Below are 17,306 nucleotides of genomic sequence, written 5' to 3'. Positions count from 1 at the left end.
AGGTTGGCCCTGCAGTTAGCAACCAGCTGACTACAGCAGATGGCTGGGCCACAAACCAGATTACAGTCATCCGTCTTTAACGCTGTGACCTCATTGTGCCTCCGTCGACCCAACACACAGAGCCGAACAGCGGTGAAGGTTTATTAGCTCAGAACGAGGAAGCAGAACCTGGCAAGCAGAGAAGAGGAAGCACCAGAGCATGTACATGGGAATGTAGGGAGGAAGGGAAACAAAGAAAACTCAGGAGGGAGGAAGGTATGGAGGGAAAGAAGGTGGAGAAAGGGAAAGGGAGGTGAGATATTTAAGGCATGAAAGGAAAGGAGGAGGAATGCGTTGGGGTGGTAAGTTGAAGTGAGGGAGAAGACATAAAACATAAAAATAGTGTAAAGGATGGATTAAAAGGGGACATATGTGGCAAAAGTGAGGTGAGGTGTCACTGTGAAACAAGGATGTCAAGAAGGTTAGTCCAATAAAACACTGGTTCGGAAAGTACTTAAGGCTAGCTAACTAACAACCCAACAAAGCAGCAGACAAATACAGCCATGTGCCATTTGTGTATAGGCAGAAATATGTTCAATTCCTGACTTTACTTTATTTTTTGGGGCCAATTACAGAGTAGTAGCGGGGGTCTCCCCCATGCACTGTCGAGTGCCCTGGCCTCAGGCTACCCAGCACACGCTTGTAGAGCAACTGAGGGAATTAAGTATCCCGTTTAATGATGTGCTGTTGGGGACCTCTGGCTCCGATGCTGTTTCTCTCTACATCATTTATTATACTTTCAGGGCAGTTAGCTCACGCTCTTGTCCAGACTATGCAATGAGAGCAACAGCATAATATTGTTAGCCACAGTTCTTAGGGTCCAAGGAATCAAAGGATTTGATGATTAGAGCCAACGTGCCCTGACAGTAAACATGTGAAAAATGAGCTTGTAAGAGTATAAAAGTACTTAACATTCTAAAAGAGGTATAGTAGAGAGTGAATGTAACAAATCTGATGTGAAAAAAGGAAGATTAAGTGTGGTAACGGGAGTTTATCCTTGAAGAGTGTACAACTAATGATGGAAGATGGGGTGTGACTGACTGTTCTGACGGCAGGATATAACTTCTAGTATTTGGTTGTGAAGAAACACTCTGCATACTGTTGCAGTTGACTGGAGAGAAGCCAACAGTGCCTCCGAGATCTGACAAAGCATGACAAAGAAAAAAAAAAAGGCTTGCTTACTTTCATTTGAAGAAACAGTAAGACAAGTGGCAATTTGTTCTGGATTGTGTAGTTGTTTAAGACTTCACAGAATGAGTCATTTTTAAAGATTGAAGATGAGAGGGGTAAAATGAGCAGAGTAGAAAAGGGAATAGAAATTTGAGTAGTCCTGCAAAGAAAGATGGTCTCTTTATTCATTTATCCTCTATTTTAAAATCTCATAGTATTAGGGATTTATAATGGGGAGGAGCACAGGTCCACGCCAGCGAACTGGCATTTTCCTGGGGTGCACTGAGGTTATCTTACGCAGTCTGCTGCCCACTTATTCTGAGCAGGTCCAAAGGTCGGCAAACTTGTATTCAATCATATTTTCAGTTCTTTATTTGGTGAAGGCAAACCCATATAAACCTCTCTATAAATCACACAAACCTTTTTATTCATGCTTTGCTCATCTTTCCATGTCAATTCTACATTTTTCAACCAGCGGAAGTGTGATCACACAGAGAAACAAAGTTTCAATGTCGCTGTAATGATGTCATCCACAACGGCTAGTATCCAATACTGCCTTGATGTTACCCTGCCAGTTCGCTGTGCACAGATGCAAAAATAGAGCCCTAGAGCCATAGTTTTACCATCAGGATTATTGTGGAGTCTGCTTTAATGGAAAATTCCAGGTTATAGTTATGAAAAGTAATGCACTTTAATTCATATCATATTCATGAGGACAATACTGTGTCAAACTTTACTGAATATAACCATATTCATATTTAAAATTCAAATATGGTGCTGTGGTGAAAATAAGCCACAGACTTTAATAGAATCACTTCCAAAAACTTGTGATTTCCATATGATCTCACATGAACCATCACGGGTATGCACTGGGCTTTATATATATATATATATAGTTAGAATGTATATGTTATTATGTGTACAGTATAGAGCTACAATGATAAGTCTATTGACAGAAAATTAGTCAGCAACTATTTTGATAATTGAATATAAATTTTCATTTTCATTTTTAAGCAAACATGCTTTTATATAATCGTACACGGAAAATCTTCGTGTTTTTGACTTTTGTTTGGACAAAACAAGACATTTTAAGACATCACCTTGGTTTGTGGGAGATTTAATGGACATTTTTCACTATTATCTGATATTTAATAGACTAACAATTTATCAAGAAAATAATCTGCAGATTAATAGATCATGAAAATAATCGTTCATTGTAGCCATAGCACAGTATGTGTCAAGAATCTGCCCTGGTAGTCTGGGAAGGTCAATCTCTAAATAAAGGAATACATGTTTAATTTAAGACATTTTTCAGTGAGAACTGACTGTTCTTCACTTTTTTTCTTTGACCAAAGCCTCAGTTATCCTTCAGTTCTACATAGGTTCCTGCGTCAGTGTGCACAGAAGGTGGCAGAGTACTAAAAAATTGTATCTGGCTATATCTTTATACTTTTTTTATTTCACATATGAGCTGGTTTTTTTATGTAGTTGGCTTCTTTTTCATAGTGGTAATATACTGAATGCATCACCTTCATATTCTGTTGAGAGGGTTTTGTGTGTGTGAAATTTCACTACAGAGACGTTGGAATTCAACACAGTAACATCATTTGAAGATTGCAATTGCTCGAAGTGATAAACAGGAGTCGAATAAGTGAATAAAATTCACACAATACACTAATTGCTCTTCGATGCACCCATCACACCACCTACTGTAAATAAGCAATCATTTCTTGTGCTGTGTGAAAAATTCTAAATGCTTCACAGCATTCACCAAACTGCCATCTGAGACAGCAGTTGTTAGCTAGTTGTCCTCAGAGGCAAAACTAATGAGAAGAGGCAGAATAAATACAAGGGAATCAAGTCTTAGATAAAACTCACATATTTCTTACTTGTCCTTCCAGGGCAGAATGTGACCTTTACTGTCTGAACAGGAAGATTGGAATTTTTGATGCATATTCAACATGAAATAACTGACAAAAAGATCAGAATTTTCACATTTTTGAAAATTGGAGCAGTCAGCTCAGTCATGGTTATGTAGCCTGCTAATGAGTTAGCAGCATGGCTCTGTGTCAGCTCACTGACAGGTCCCAGTGTACCTGGTCCCTCAGGTGTTTACATGTCACCAGATCTGGAGCCCAATTCTGACAGTAGGGATGTTGATGTTGCTTGAATTTAGCACTTTGTGCTAGAATCACATGAAAGCAAACACATGTGCATGGGAGACTTTGGTAAAGTTGAAAAAGGGATTGTTCAAAGCATAAAACAAACAGAAAAGAACTTCAATACCTTTGGTACGCATTTGGTAATTTCAGTACTGACTGGGTTTACTGTATTATTACAGTGTCTTAGTGACAGGTGTTTATCAGACAATCCACCACCCACTCTCTGTTCTGTGCTGGTGTGCAGTGACAGAAAACAAACACCAATTTGGATAGAAAGCCCACGCCTTCCTCTGCCCTGTCAACATGTATATCTGCACTGTTTCCTCTGATCTCTCCCTTTTCTTCCTTTTTGTGATTCTTGTGTGTTCTCCCGGGTAGCCGAGCTGAACCCTGTAGACTTCTGTGATGAATGTGCTGCCCTGTTTTGCTGAACGTGGACTTGGTCAGCCCAGAGGAAAGCACCAGTTTATTTATTTAATGAGAAGTATGAGCTGTGTCTCAGGGCTTTGTCAATATGCCACAGAAGATATTGCATTGATGCTCTGTGGCAACTTTCAGAGAAAACTTACCAGGAGTTAGATGTTGCTGAAGTAAGGCGTTTGTGAACCATTTCCACTACTAGCAACACGAGCTTCAGTCAAGACGTTAGTTTTCCTCATCAGAAAAAAAATAGGCTAATGCAACAACGATGTGTTTGTATCTGTTCCTTTTGCATGGAGAAAATGGGTCAGAGTGTTGCATGATCAAATTCCTGTTTGTTCTGCAGTCATTTGTCTGCCTCTCGTTAGCGGTAAATCTGGATCATTAAGTTTAATTTCAGGCTGTAACAAAGACTTCCACACATGAAATAGAAGATGTGCAGAGACTTATTTGGAGAATCAGAAGATGATTTTTTATTGTAGTAGGGGGCCCCCTGCTCTTTAGTGACTGAGTTACTGCAAGGAGTCAGTAATGAGCGAGCAGCATCACATATAGCCTAGATGGAGAGGAGAAGATGGAGGATAGAAACAAAGTAAGAGGCAGAGATTGATGATACTGCTCTTCATCTCATTTTCCTGCACAAGGACAGATATGGTGGGGCCTGCAGCCTGAGGTGCAACACACAGATATGCTCCTCTGCGTCAGCAAAGTTACAGAATGAGAAAGAAGAATGTGATTTGAAATGATACTAATCTTATTTCAAAGGTTTTAGAGGAGGTTTTAAATGGGTTTTGCAAGATTAATGATTACTAAAGCACTTTATTACTAGGGAAACTTTAATTACCCAGTAAAAATCAGTTTGACTTTTATGTTTAATTCAGCAAATAGTTTCCTTATGCCTTGCAGCTCAGAAAACAAGGGTTTGAGGCTTTTTCTTCCCACCAATAAATTGCTGAACCACTTAATTTAAAGCTTAATCTAGTTTTCTGTATGATCAAAGAAAAGCTTGATTTGTCCCCTACAGTAGATACAGTACAGTATACAGAATACAGATTTTTGCTGAGCTACACAGGCAATTAGTCAAGTGACATTAAATTTGTATTTCTCTTGTAAAAGCAGGCTGACATTATCTAGTGGCCTGCTTCAATTTTCCTGCTTCTGTTATTTTTTTTTTTTTACTGAGGGCTTTACAGAGCAGAACAGAAGTCTCTGAATAAAGAAATTGGAGAGTATGAAAGCACCTTGTGGTGTCAGGCAATGACAAATGTAACGCTGCTTCTCATAGTCTGCAGATTTTATTTATTTTTTTCCCAGGCACAATCTTAGGCCCTAAGCTTTAACTGTTAAAGCAAGTTGCGTTCCTTGTGTTGTGCTATAAGTGCCTGTGAAGATGTAGTAGATGCAGTAAGCTGTAGTAGTAGCCTGTGTAGATGAAGTACAGCATAGCTCTGGCAGTACATGTAATTTTTCCACCAATAATTACCCCATATCTGAGGCGCCTCTCAATCTGTCCTGGCAGTTAGCAGATCCCCACGGGCAAAGTGAACTGCAGGAGAACTAAAGCCCTGATTTTGTATCTCATTAACACATCCATTGAGATATTAATCTCCATCAGACATGGCACAACCCTGAGCACAACGTTGGGGTTCAGTCAAGAGGAAAACGATTTGCTGGCTTTATGAAAGGGCATGTTGAAGCTGTGTGTGTAGAGTGAAGTGGCACATGAAGTGTCAGATCTGCTATCATCATGCAAAAGTCCACCATAGTACTAGAGCAGGAAAAAAAGGTTACCTGTTACTGAGCTGTGTAAGTCACTGTTTAGTAGTATTAGCTGTCTGTGTATAGTTTTCATCATGATTAGTCAGTTCATGAAGGAATACATGATTAATCCTCTAAAAACACTGAAAAGCACTTCACTACACACCAAAGACACCACCATTATCATCTGTGTCTGTGTGAGAATGACATTTACAGATTTAAAAGAGCAGAATTAGTGTCTCTTACAAACACTCAAGCCTAGGCTGCCTGCTTCAATATAAAGACTACAATTAATCCTATAATGCAATTCACATTAAATGCAATATCAAGCTCTATAACTGTGGCTGTTGTTGTCTTTTCATCCCCAGGTGAGTGATAATGCTAAGCAGGATCTGAAGGATGGGCTGGCTCTCTACAACTCAGAAAACAACCTAGGTCTGAGAAACGCCTGGAACATCATCCAGGCTGAGGTAGGCAACACCGAACATGATACGTAAAAGCAAAGTTCTACTGAAATATTCCAGTTAATGTGTTTGCTGGCTTGTAGCTGTAGAATTAATGCAATATTAAATGTCAAAGCTGGATGTTAAAGTACGTTTCACTCCATTACTGTAGCCCTCCAAAGCAAGGGACTAATTATAATACTTACATTAAAGTTAGTATGAGGTCTCCCTGGACTGACAGGAAGCATTAACCAATCTGATGTATGTGTGTGTGTGTTTGGGCATGTACAGTGGAAGTGCTGCGGTGTGATAGCGTACACTGATTGGCACGAGGCCCTCAAGGAGAAGGTTGTTCCTGACCGCTGCTGCCAGGAGCATTACCAGGACTGTGGGCGTAACACCACCAACATGTTCTGGAACAGGGTGAGTTGACACTGACTGTGACGTGAATGCAAACATGTTTTTTAGTTGTACACACAGTATGATGATAGGACGCTAGTGGTATCAACCAGATCCATACAGCCTTGTCCTTCTTTTCAATTTATGTGTGAAGTTGTGTTTGTATACGTGGCTTTAAATAATTACTATGTTGATTTAAGACACCATGACTGATATGATTCACGGGGGACATAAAAATCATAAATCTTATACAATTTTAATCTCCAGTCCATCTGTTCACTAGTTCATTTTACAACTCACTGTATGTATACAGAGGACTTAAAGTAGTTTTACTCATTGCTTAATTCTGATCACGCTGACTCTTTTTTCCATTATGCATGAGACAACAGCTCCTTTTTCTCAAAAACCTTGCAGCACAGTGTTCACCAATCTCCCCCCATTACAAGTCTAATCTGTTATTGGTCTGGCATGTGGTTTCTTTGGTCCAAAGTAGGATTAAAAGCTGTAATATAATTGCCAAAATGAGAATAGGCAGACATTGAGTCGGCCCATTGGGAAGGCGCAGCTCTAAAAGCTTGTGTGTAATCCTGCCCAGAAGAGACAGCGGCCACACACTACACAGTTAAGTCTTACATGCTGCCTCAGCACCCGCACTCGGGAAGGGGCATTACTTTGCAGCTGAAACCAACGCTAGGTCATTTACCCCCACGGCTCTGCTAGTGAGCAACCTCTGAATGAACCCAGGTGCGAATACATTTAGAAGCTCTGGATTATGTACCTGCAGTGTTAATGCACACGTCTGCCCATATGTCCCACAAGTCTGGATATAAAAGTCGTCACTCATGGGTAATTCACTTGTTTTAACACCTCACCTCGTAGTTCTTTCATCCGAAGGAACATTTCAAACGCAAAAGATGCATTTATCCTGGAAAAATGTAAAGTGGCTGGTTGAGTTTTTCTAGGTGATCAAACTGAAGTGACATGGTTCCTCTGCCACACTGAAAATGGTATGAAAGTGGTTTCCTTACAAGCTTTTGTTCCATTTCAGGGCTGCTTCGAGAAAGTGGAGGAATGGCTGGATGACAACAAGCACCTGCTGGGAACCATAGGCATGGTCATTTTGGTAGTGCAGGTAGGGAGGCTTAATGATAAAGAGTTCTTTTCTTCCTCAATTTTTTTCCCTCCCTTTTTCTTTGTGTCTTGGTGCGTTCGTCTGTGTCTGCCTTTCTGGCAACATTTTAAAATAAAGCCAGTGCATCCAGTGGCCTCCAGTCTAAGCATGTCACCATCTTCCACTGAGAAAGTTATGAGGTCTGTGCTCGGTGGGCGTTCTTGGCACCCACACAACTTGAAATGTTGAAGCCACTGTGTTCTGCACCCTGATCTCGTCTGGGAGAATCAAAGACACTCGGCTCTGTGCCAAGCAGGCTGTGGCCATATATAAGGATCCATCAGAAGATAAGAGAGCGGCGATACTGAATATAGAGGAGCAGGTATAGAGTCATAGATTAAAAGCGCTGTAGGGAGGGGTGATAGATATTCCTCCTGCGGTACTGTTTCTCTTCTTGTTGCGAACACTGCTTTATGTCCCTCTGTGCAGTCAGCGTCTCACTGTCTTTGCAGTAGTTTTTTTCATTTTGTTGGAGGTTGAGTGTTTGCATTTGCTCCAGACAGCAAGTATACATACGGTACAGACGTTTGCTGTCGCTAGCTAGAAACATATGCACCAACCATGTATGCCTGTGCTGTGTGACAACTTCACAACGACAGGTATTAAGCACATGTACAAACAAATCTTAAACATAGAATCTTCAAAGTGAACTGAATATACTGAATCATCATTGTCACTGACTGAATCAGTAGCTTTTAGCTCAGCTCACTGGTGACTTTAGGCACCGTTTTTGGCTCAGCAGTGATGCACAGATGTTGCTGTCTGGTTGAAAGCTTACTGAAAGACAGCGGAAGCCACATAAACAATCATGATGTGATAACACTTGCAAACAGGTAGCTGCTGAGCTAATAACTTCTAGATCACACACTGTTCTTGCAGAGGCCTTGTTTTGAACAGAACTGACAGTAACAGCTTGAACAGGCAACAAACTTAAGACTGAAGACAGAATCAGTGCGAGCGTTACCAACAGTGATGCATTCAATTATTGATATAGTATGTACTGAAGTGCATGTGAACTGTGAAGTGATTGCTTGCTTCAGGAAAAAGAAATTATATTAGTCAGTGACTACAGATCCTTGAATTGTGATTGTGATTTCCACCTCTCCTCACAACTCACTAGGAGTCTCTACCTTTTTCTCAGCACAGAAGTTGAAACATGCTCACCTTACATGTGTGCATCAACAAAGAAGGATGAATCACCATATATTGAATCCTTCTTGCATCTTTCTATTGACATTGTATGTAATATTGACATGCCTAGAGATCCGTTGAGGTTCGGTTTGAACACTTCTTATGTACCGCTCCAAACCTTGAACAAGCTATCTATCTGTGCTGCTTGTCCATTTAATCTTTTCTTTCCCCTACCTGACATTCTTGGCTGCATTTGGCCTTGTAATCCTTATATTTCACCCTGGCAGCCCCTACTATGAGGTTCATATCACGCACAAATTGAGATACATGTGTAGCTCTCCACAATTCTTTCTTGCTTTATGTTCCCTGCCCTCCCTGACCTGATATTACTGTCAAGTCTTCAGTCTGTAATATATCAATCCATGATTCATTCAGAGCAACTTTTATAAGATTCTGCACAATTATACTGTCCTTAGGGGAAGATGGTGCTTGAGCTTTAGTCTAAGTTCACAGCCGCACTGAGGTAAAGTCAGTTCACACATTCCTCCTACACTCACATGCATTTATTTTAATGGAGCGACTCTTTTATTTAGGTCTGACACTATCTCTTACCTTTCTGTTCATTTCTTCTCCAAACACACACACACACACACACACACACACACACACACACACACACAGTGTGCACATGCGGAACATTGACAAATATCGGCCCTGTTTGGAGACTGATAAAGTCTTCTTGCCGAATTAAATCCCACAACACTGCCTCGGCTGACATTAATTTTAATGATCTCTACCTCTCTCCGTGCACATACACACTCTGATTCAGGTGAGGGGTGAGAGAGCAGAGGAACAGACCTTGAGCTGTCAGATTAGCAGAAGACTCGGAGGCAAGGTGGAGGACATTACAGTGAAGAGCATCATCGAAAGCTCATTCATGGCTACAGAAATATGCATACGCATACTTTTCATCAGATTTATAAAACTGTCCGTACACATGGTTCCTGTTTTATAAATCTCAGTCATTGAGGAACTGGGCGCACGTGCACAAGCCTCATTTCATTTCATCATTTCCCACAATTAGCCATAAATAGATGAAGACGCACCCTGAACCAGCTGTTTTCATATCAATTCGCCGCCTGCTCCACCAGGCTGTAAACCTGTCAATGAAAGCAACGGGAAAGAAAAACTGTCGTTTCACAGATTGGTTTACACCAGCAAGGTTCTCCAGTAGCAGAACAGCTGTCATTATGCGCGGCTGTGCAGCTCTTTATACCGTCCATATCATTAATTCAATTTTATTTAATTCTATTCAATTAAATTTTATTTATATAGCGCCAAATCATAACAAAAGGCATCTCAGGGTACTCTTTAATTCATCACATGGACCTGTGAACCATCGTCAGCAGTGATATCTCAGAAATGTAATCAATGATTAGTTTGTAGCGCTCATACCTAAACCGACTTTACAAGGTGACACAACTAAGGATAAAATAAAAAGAATATTAAGAGCAAAATAAAATGTGGACTCCAATGTAAATGAAAAGAATGATCAAATTAACAATAAATGTGCCTTTGATTGGCATTTTACAAATCTCTGTGTAAACAGAGATCACACACATCACTCAATCAGTGTAGCTCGTTATCAACCAAGACAAACAATGTTTTACTAAAAGATTCCATCTCTCACCTTATTTCATCTCCATCTCATCACTTCACTTTCAGATCGCTTTAGAAAAACATGTGTACGCCTGGTCTGCAGAATGTCTGGGGTGCGCACATTCTCACCACATATTCTGTGTTTATAAATACCAGTTTATGAGCGGGAAATGGCATATGCATGTTTTTTGTGCGTACGTATTGTTTATGCATCTGGCCCCTGATGTTCCACAAATCTGTTTCATAATAGCCGGAGGCTCTGAGAACTGGCTTAAATAATTTAGACTCGGAAGCATATATGGCACACTTTGGCAAAAGCCCATAGTAAATGTATAACTTCGTCCACAATGGTTTCACTAATCTCAGCAGTATTTATATATTCTTAATAGGAGGCAGATGATTGGGCGACCGTCATGCTGTCTCGCTCAGATTGAATGAAGCAGACGGCAAAAACTTTCCGTGCATGTCAGAACCGCGCAGATGAGCCACCACATGTAAATAATTGGATTTGTTTTGAAGCACACTACTTTTTCATCGATCCAGACTCTCTCTTAGCTGGATGTTTACCTCACATGGCATATTGTGTTGTGATAGACAACAGCTTAAAGGTGGCATTTTCTCTGAAGCAGCCCTAAGAATTAGGTTTTGAATGAAACTAAAGGAAGAGAATCAGCAGCTTTCCTCACCTAATCATAATCTGTAAGAATCCCCTAGTTGAGTCTGTTTGCAAGAACTTCACATTGCCTCTTTATTAAAGACTGTGCACCATACTGTACTTTGCAGTTTTCTTGCCATCTGAACTTCGCCAGATAATAGTTTTAGGATCAGCCTTGTGACTGTGTTTGATGTAGAAGTATCAGGGGTAATGGAAACTTCAAAGAGATAGCTGGCTACTTTGATTCAGTGGCATCTCAATTTACTTCATTGACTTAATGCTTGTGCATGCTGTAGATTTTTTTTTTCCATCACAAAAATTCCAGAGCTTGCGTTTGAAGGCCATCTGAGAAAAAAAAGCGAGTGAGCGAAAATGTGCTCGTGCCTCACCACAGGATTTATTGTGCATCAAAACACACACCAGCCCAAGGCATCAACATCAAAAAAAGACCACACAACACAGAGACACCCATAAACACACATGTATACACTTTACATGCGGACACAAATTCACTATCTCCGTCTCTTTTCCTCCGCAGCTTCTGGGCATGGCGTTCTCCATGACGCTGTTCCACCACATCCACAGAACGGGGAAGAAGTACGACGCTTAGCCTTGGGGGGAGGCGCTGGATGGAGAGGAGCCCCACTGCCTGATGGGATAAGACTCTGATTAACCCCCCCGACCCCACCCCATTTACCCCTCTCACTTTACAACCTCTTTAGAGCATCCTTTACCCCCGTCCCCAGACCTTCTGTACAGATTCCAGCTGTGTCCCCGCTCTGTTCTGCTCTCTCCTCTCACCATTCATTTTGCCAAAGAGTAACACAACTGGAAGAGAAGGGACACCTACTTTTGGCACAGAAGAGAATCCCATTGGTTGTCACTCCTCTTGAGTACATTTTTTATTTTTGTCTTTTTTTTTTTTTCTTTTTTTTTTTTGCTTGGACTAACAATTTGCTGGAAGGAAGGACAGACTCTGAGACAACAAAGACTTTACTAATGCCCACACACCCCACTCAGAGGCAAAGAGAACATATAAAACTGATATTTCCCTCCACCTCTAGTGGATTTTTTTTTCCCCATTTGCCCCATTTTCCCTTGTAAATGAAAAAAAAACTTCCAACATGGCATGCTAGTTTTCTACTTCACTGATTTACCTTTTGTCATCGAAACGTCGCTGCCATTTTTGTTTCAAATTTCTTGTTTGTTTTGGGGTTGTTTTTTTTTTTGTAAGTACAGTATGTCAACGATGCTCCTGTGGAATGTAAGAGTTGAACAGATCAGTGCAATGAGCTCTCAGACATGCAGTGTGTGTGGGATTGGGTTTGATGTGACATTGCTGCAGAGGGGTACAGACATGTCGGGATGGTGTTTAATGTAATCCGCGATTCATAATTTTATCATCCTGCTACGAAAATTGGGGTAAAGTGAACGTGATGGATAGAACGTCATGTTCGCGTGAGGAATCATCAGTGGATGTGTTTCATACCAAATTCTGCATTATCCTCTGAATAATAAATTATAATGCACACATCTGCCTGTGAACACACACACACACACACACACACATCAACACACACTATGTACTGCCACACTCCAGCAGTATTCCCATTCCCTGTGAGACAATACAAATGGTGTAAAATGGCTGTTTATTAGGGCTCCACCAGGACTGTCAAGTGAAGAGATCTGCGTGATGAAGTTCCCCCTTTGAGAATACAGACTGAATTGTGTGTTTGTGTGTAGCTTTGTGGCTGTTTTTTTATCACATTGTCCGAGCTACAAAGGGAAAAAAAAAACAGCACATAGAAACACGGAGAAGCAAGGGCACAAGGGGCAAAAACAGAGCAGACATGTTGTCTCCCTGCTGCCATCAATTGTGTTAGTGGAGGCAGCTAGAGCTTCTCCCTTCTATATTTTTGAGATCTCATCCATTTGTTCTGCCCTCCTCATTCTTTCTCCGTCTGGCTGTCAACTCTCCCTGCCTCCTTTTTTTTCTTATTTTTTTTCACCCCAATTTTCTTCCCTCATGTCAGAAACCAATGAGCTTTATGCGCCACATGTACACACAATATCTCTGCTGACATTCCCGCTCATCAGGCAGTTACACCTCTGGTTTGTGACTTTGCCTATTTTTGTATGCCTTCTGTTTCTTTAAGCTGCGGAGAAGGGAGTTGGCGGGAGTGTAGGCAGCTCAAAGCGGAGACAGATAGGTATGGCAACATGCCCTGTGTGACACGTCCGTTTATGTCTGTTTACCACTGATTTGCCACAGGAGGCTTGAACATCAGCCTGCCTCCTTAAGACTGAAAAATACTCTTCGTCTGGTGTGGCAACTTCAAGAGAATGCCCTCCAGCGTGTGCTACTTCAAGCAGCATTACAGCTCTCGGCTTCACATTGTCTGCATGTGTACATGAGCAGTGGTGGTGTAAAAGGCTAGCTCACTCTTAAAAGGATCATTTTAGCTTTAGACTTATTTGGTTATGATCAGTTATAATAATATTGTACTCACTACAGTAAATGCTGCGATGTGAGATCATGGCTACCTATATCAGTTCAACGAAGTCCAATGGGGGGGCGAGAAACGAGCTAATTGTGGGAGTGGAATTGAGGTTCGTGCGCCCAGTTCCACAATGACTGAGATTTCTAAAACAGAACCACGTGTATGCACGGCTTTATAAATCCAGACGAAAAGAATACGTTTGAATCTATACAGAGTTTTATGCACCTGGCCCCTGGACTTCTTCACTCCTTTATTCAGTCTGACATGTATGTATGTATTGCCAATAGAGATGAAAACTAATGACAATATGATCCAAGTTGTAACTTGATCTGGAACTGGAATCATCCTTGAACAGGAGAGGACAGGTGATCATTTGTTTTGCTGCTGTTGGAAAGTGAGAAGAGGAATCACTGGGACCAGAAGTGGCTGCGTTCTAAATTTTATCGAAGGTAAACGATGTCGGGAAGAGTTTGTTGCTTTGGGTGGAACTTTGGAACTCAGACACTGTTCACTGCTGCTACATGGGCTGACAAATGACACGGTTAGTTTAACAAAAATCCAGAGATAGACATTCTTTCAGTGTGGCAGCCTGTATGCCTCAGCGTATCACCTGAAGCAATTCTTTCATTCAGTCGTTTGTTTTTTTTTTTTGTTTTTTAAATTGGTTTAGTAATGACGTAATCTGAGAGATACAGTTTTAGGAAGGGGAAGGGGGGGCGTTTGTGCATCAGGAAGCAACAGATTTGGGCAGTGACGTGTAGCGACCCTGCTGGCTGTGATTCACTGCCTGCCCCCATATGCTCCGACTCTTCTTCTTGTGTCCATGGGGGGAACATGACAGCTGCTGATGTACAGCGCAGGCACGAACGGTCACATCTCCTTTGCTTGGCTGCCTCCACAAACTCTCTACACATCCCTTATTTACTGCCTCGCTCTACAGACGCTCAGCACTACATACAGTAGCTGGCAGCACAGACGCCGTAGAAATACAGCTGTGCTCTTTGGAACGCCTGGAAGCAGGTGTGAGGTATATTTTGCACTCGGTAGAGGTTGGGAGAAATAGCTGTAACGGATCTGTAAATCAGACTGCATTCTAACTTTTTACTGCGGGCAAAGAGGTCGAAAAGAAAAGTCAAGATAAATATTTTTGTTGTGCTGCTTTGTCTTTGCTTGGGCGGAGGAAAGCGTTTAAGCGCAGATGTTGCAGAAAATGTGAGCGTGGCGGAAATAAAACAAATCCTGTGTGTGTGTGCGTGCGTGTGCGTGTGTGTTTCCGAACCTGACGTCACACTTCAGAGACGCAGCCTGAAAACTCTCTAACTCTTTGCCCTCCGACTGATCTGACTGCGTTGACATTTTCTCCTCCTCTGCGTGAACTCCCTCTCAGCTCTGCTACTGTCACCTACTTTTCATGGTTATGTCAAAGGAAATGTCCCTTCATGTTTTAGAATGCAGGGATGAACGCCATTTTAACAAAAGCTGTTTAATGATGTGATTTTTGTACATTGGTTGTCACTGTTCTAATGTTCGTTTTTATACAATATAATGTCGTTTCTGTTGTCGCAGGCTGTTTCTACTGTCTTTTCTTTTTTCCATTCATGACAGAGGCTCATTGTGAGAACATGACACCACTAAGCATTTGTTTCTCAGAGGATTAGCCTATGCGATGTTCCTCTACATGGTGCAAAAAAAACAAAAAACAACAAAAAAAAAACGCCTTTCTGTCTTAACATTGCTACGGGCAGTTAAAGCAATTAAGTCAGAATTGATAGAAGGGGAAATTTGGCATATACAGTAGCATCGGGTGAAGCCCACAAAAGACATACTGCACATTTGTCGTCCGGCTTCTCTGTATTAAGATCTAGTTTAATTAAATAAGGATGTGCTGGTATAATCTGCACTATGTCTTTTAAAACTGCCAGTGTAAGGCCCGTTATGTATTTCTAGAGCATGACCTATTAGATGACACTGTACAACAGAGCTCAAATCACTATATCAGCCCTGTACGCTAGCCCCGGATGTAAATATGCTGATTTTACAACAACTTACTGTTATACTTTACCTCCGCCACTTGTAATCACATTTACATCGACATTTTCTCATTTTTAAAATGCCTAATGATCCGTGCTCTTTTGTGGAGGTCATCTACTCATTTACTGGCTAATTTTCCACCCACATAATGTACGGATCCATTGACTTATGTTTGGTAGTTTTTCTGCCTGTTTTTTCTTTTTTCTTTTAAAGTACAGGAGCAGTGTAAATTTGATGTAAATTTGTGTTTTTGTTAGTAGGGGTTTCATATTTTATTTGAAAGCATTTGCATCTTGTAGTAAGACACATTTTTCTGTATGCTTTTTTTTTTTTTTTTGGAAGGAGAGTAAAAAGTATTCTCTCTTATCCATGGAAGCACTCCCAGTAAGCCACAGAGATGGTTCAGTAAGAATGCAACATGCAGAAATTGGGTTTTGTCTGCGGTGAATAATTTTGAGACATAGGAACTGTTTTTTTTTTTTTTTAATTTGTATTTATTTTTTTTGCCACCTTTGACATATTATTTCTGTAATCTCCCCCTAATCCTTCCTCCATGCTAAAGCTGAATATCTGAACAGTGGAAATGTATGCTCTCGAAATGGTGTGTTTGATGTTGTGTTCTGCTGGGTGGCACTGTCTGATACCTGCCAGCCTTGTCCTGTGGAGTTTTTCTGCTACATGTGAAAGCACTCTGAATATCTATACTAGGTGGTGCACTACCTTCTCTTTATTCTCTAAATCAACTATTTTTTAAATAAAGGAAAGAGTGTCACAAAACCCCGAGATACCGTACGCTCATTGCCTTTCATGTTTAATGACTCAATACTCCTGATGTATTCCCTTTTTATGTCACTGACAATTATATAGGCAGCATTTAAACAGTGTTTGATGGTGATTTTTATTTTGGGAAGGGGTTGAAAGACGGGACTTGGCATGAAGAGCAAAGTGAACGGTGTCACAACAGATCCCATGGTAAACTCAGTAAAAGAGAGTGGCATTGCCGCCTTTAAAATGGCCTCTTTTTTAAAAAAAAAAACAAAACAAAACCTAAGGGACTGTTGTCTAAAGACGCTGAGATGAACTAATGGTAGTCAGCCAGTTGAGCAGAGGGCTTTTTTTTTTCTTTTTTTTTTTTTAAAGAACAAAAGGGATATGATGAAAGTGGGAAGCATCGCCAATTTGTCTCGTGTTTCTACAGCATGGAGTGAGCAGCAGAGTATTTTTGTACGGATCCCTTTATCCCTTTTTTTAACCTAATTGTTATCAGGCCCGTGTGTGACAGTGAGTGGAGTTTATTGTGCCATTCCATCCTGACTTTTTGTTTTACGTCACTGTTCCTTCTATGCAAAATATGACCTATTTTAGCCTTTGTACAGATTATTTTGTATGAGTAACATGTACTGAAATAAAGTGAACAGAATCAACCGTGGATACTTCTTTTCCCCCTGGTTGTTATTACAGCATTTCACTTTTTTTCCCCCTTCATCCTCAGCAGAGGTCATTTCATTAACCTGAATTGGGAAGGCTTTCATTTTGATGAGGCTGTTCAGTTTGTCCCTCCACAGCATTATTCAGCTTGTTAACCTGCAGTGTGGTTGATTTGCGGTTTGTTTCAGCTGATATCTGTTCTCAATCTGTCGTGTTTCCCTGAGTAAACTCTCTTTTTAACTGCAGAGCAGCAGCTTTTTTGGTCTTTGTCATGCTGTTTTGACATGACTTCACATGCAAAAACAGCATGACTAATACCGCTGCAGGCGCACTGTAGAG

The 17,306-nt window shown here is 40.9% G+C and overlaps 1 protein-coding gene across 5 annotated transcripts in view; it reads left to right on the top strand.

Moving 5' to 3' along the window:
- The window catches only part of tspan9a (tetraspanin 9a), a 166,907-nt gene extending 149,939 nt beyond the window's left edge, over nucleotides 1-16,968 (top strand). For all 5 annotated transcript variants that reach the window (XM_042412471.1, XM_042412470.1, XM_042412468.1 and 2 more), the window contains 4 exons: nucleotides 5,918-6,019; nucleotides 6,284-6,415; nucleotides 7,440-7,523; nucleotides 11,546-16,968. In XM_042412471.1, coding sequence (XP_042268405.1) covers nucleotides 5,918-6,019; nucleotides 6,284-6,415; nucleotides 7,440-7,523; nucleotides 11,546-11,617 — 390 coding nt within the window. In that variant the 3' untranslated portion in view covers nucleotides 11,618-16,968. The remainder of the gene's footprint in view (nucleotides 1-5,917; nucleotides 6,020-6,283; nucleotides 6,416-7,439; nucleotides 7,524-11,545) is intronic.
- Nucleotides 16,969-17,306: the final 338 nt, after the last annotated feature.

The sequence above is a fragment of the Thunnus maccoyii genome, chromosome 5 (assembly GCF_910596095.1).
Source record: "Thunnus maccoyii chromosome 5, fThuMac1.1, whole genome shotgun sequence".
In the NCBI taxonomy this organism is placed as follows: Eukaryota; Metazoa; Chordata; class Actinopteri; order Scombriformes; family Scombridae; genus Thunnus; species Thunnus maccoyii.
The sequence above is the reverse complement of the archived record's forward strand: the minus strand, read 5'-3'. Positions and strand labels throughout refer to the sequence as shown.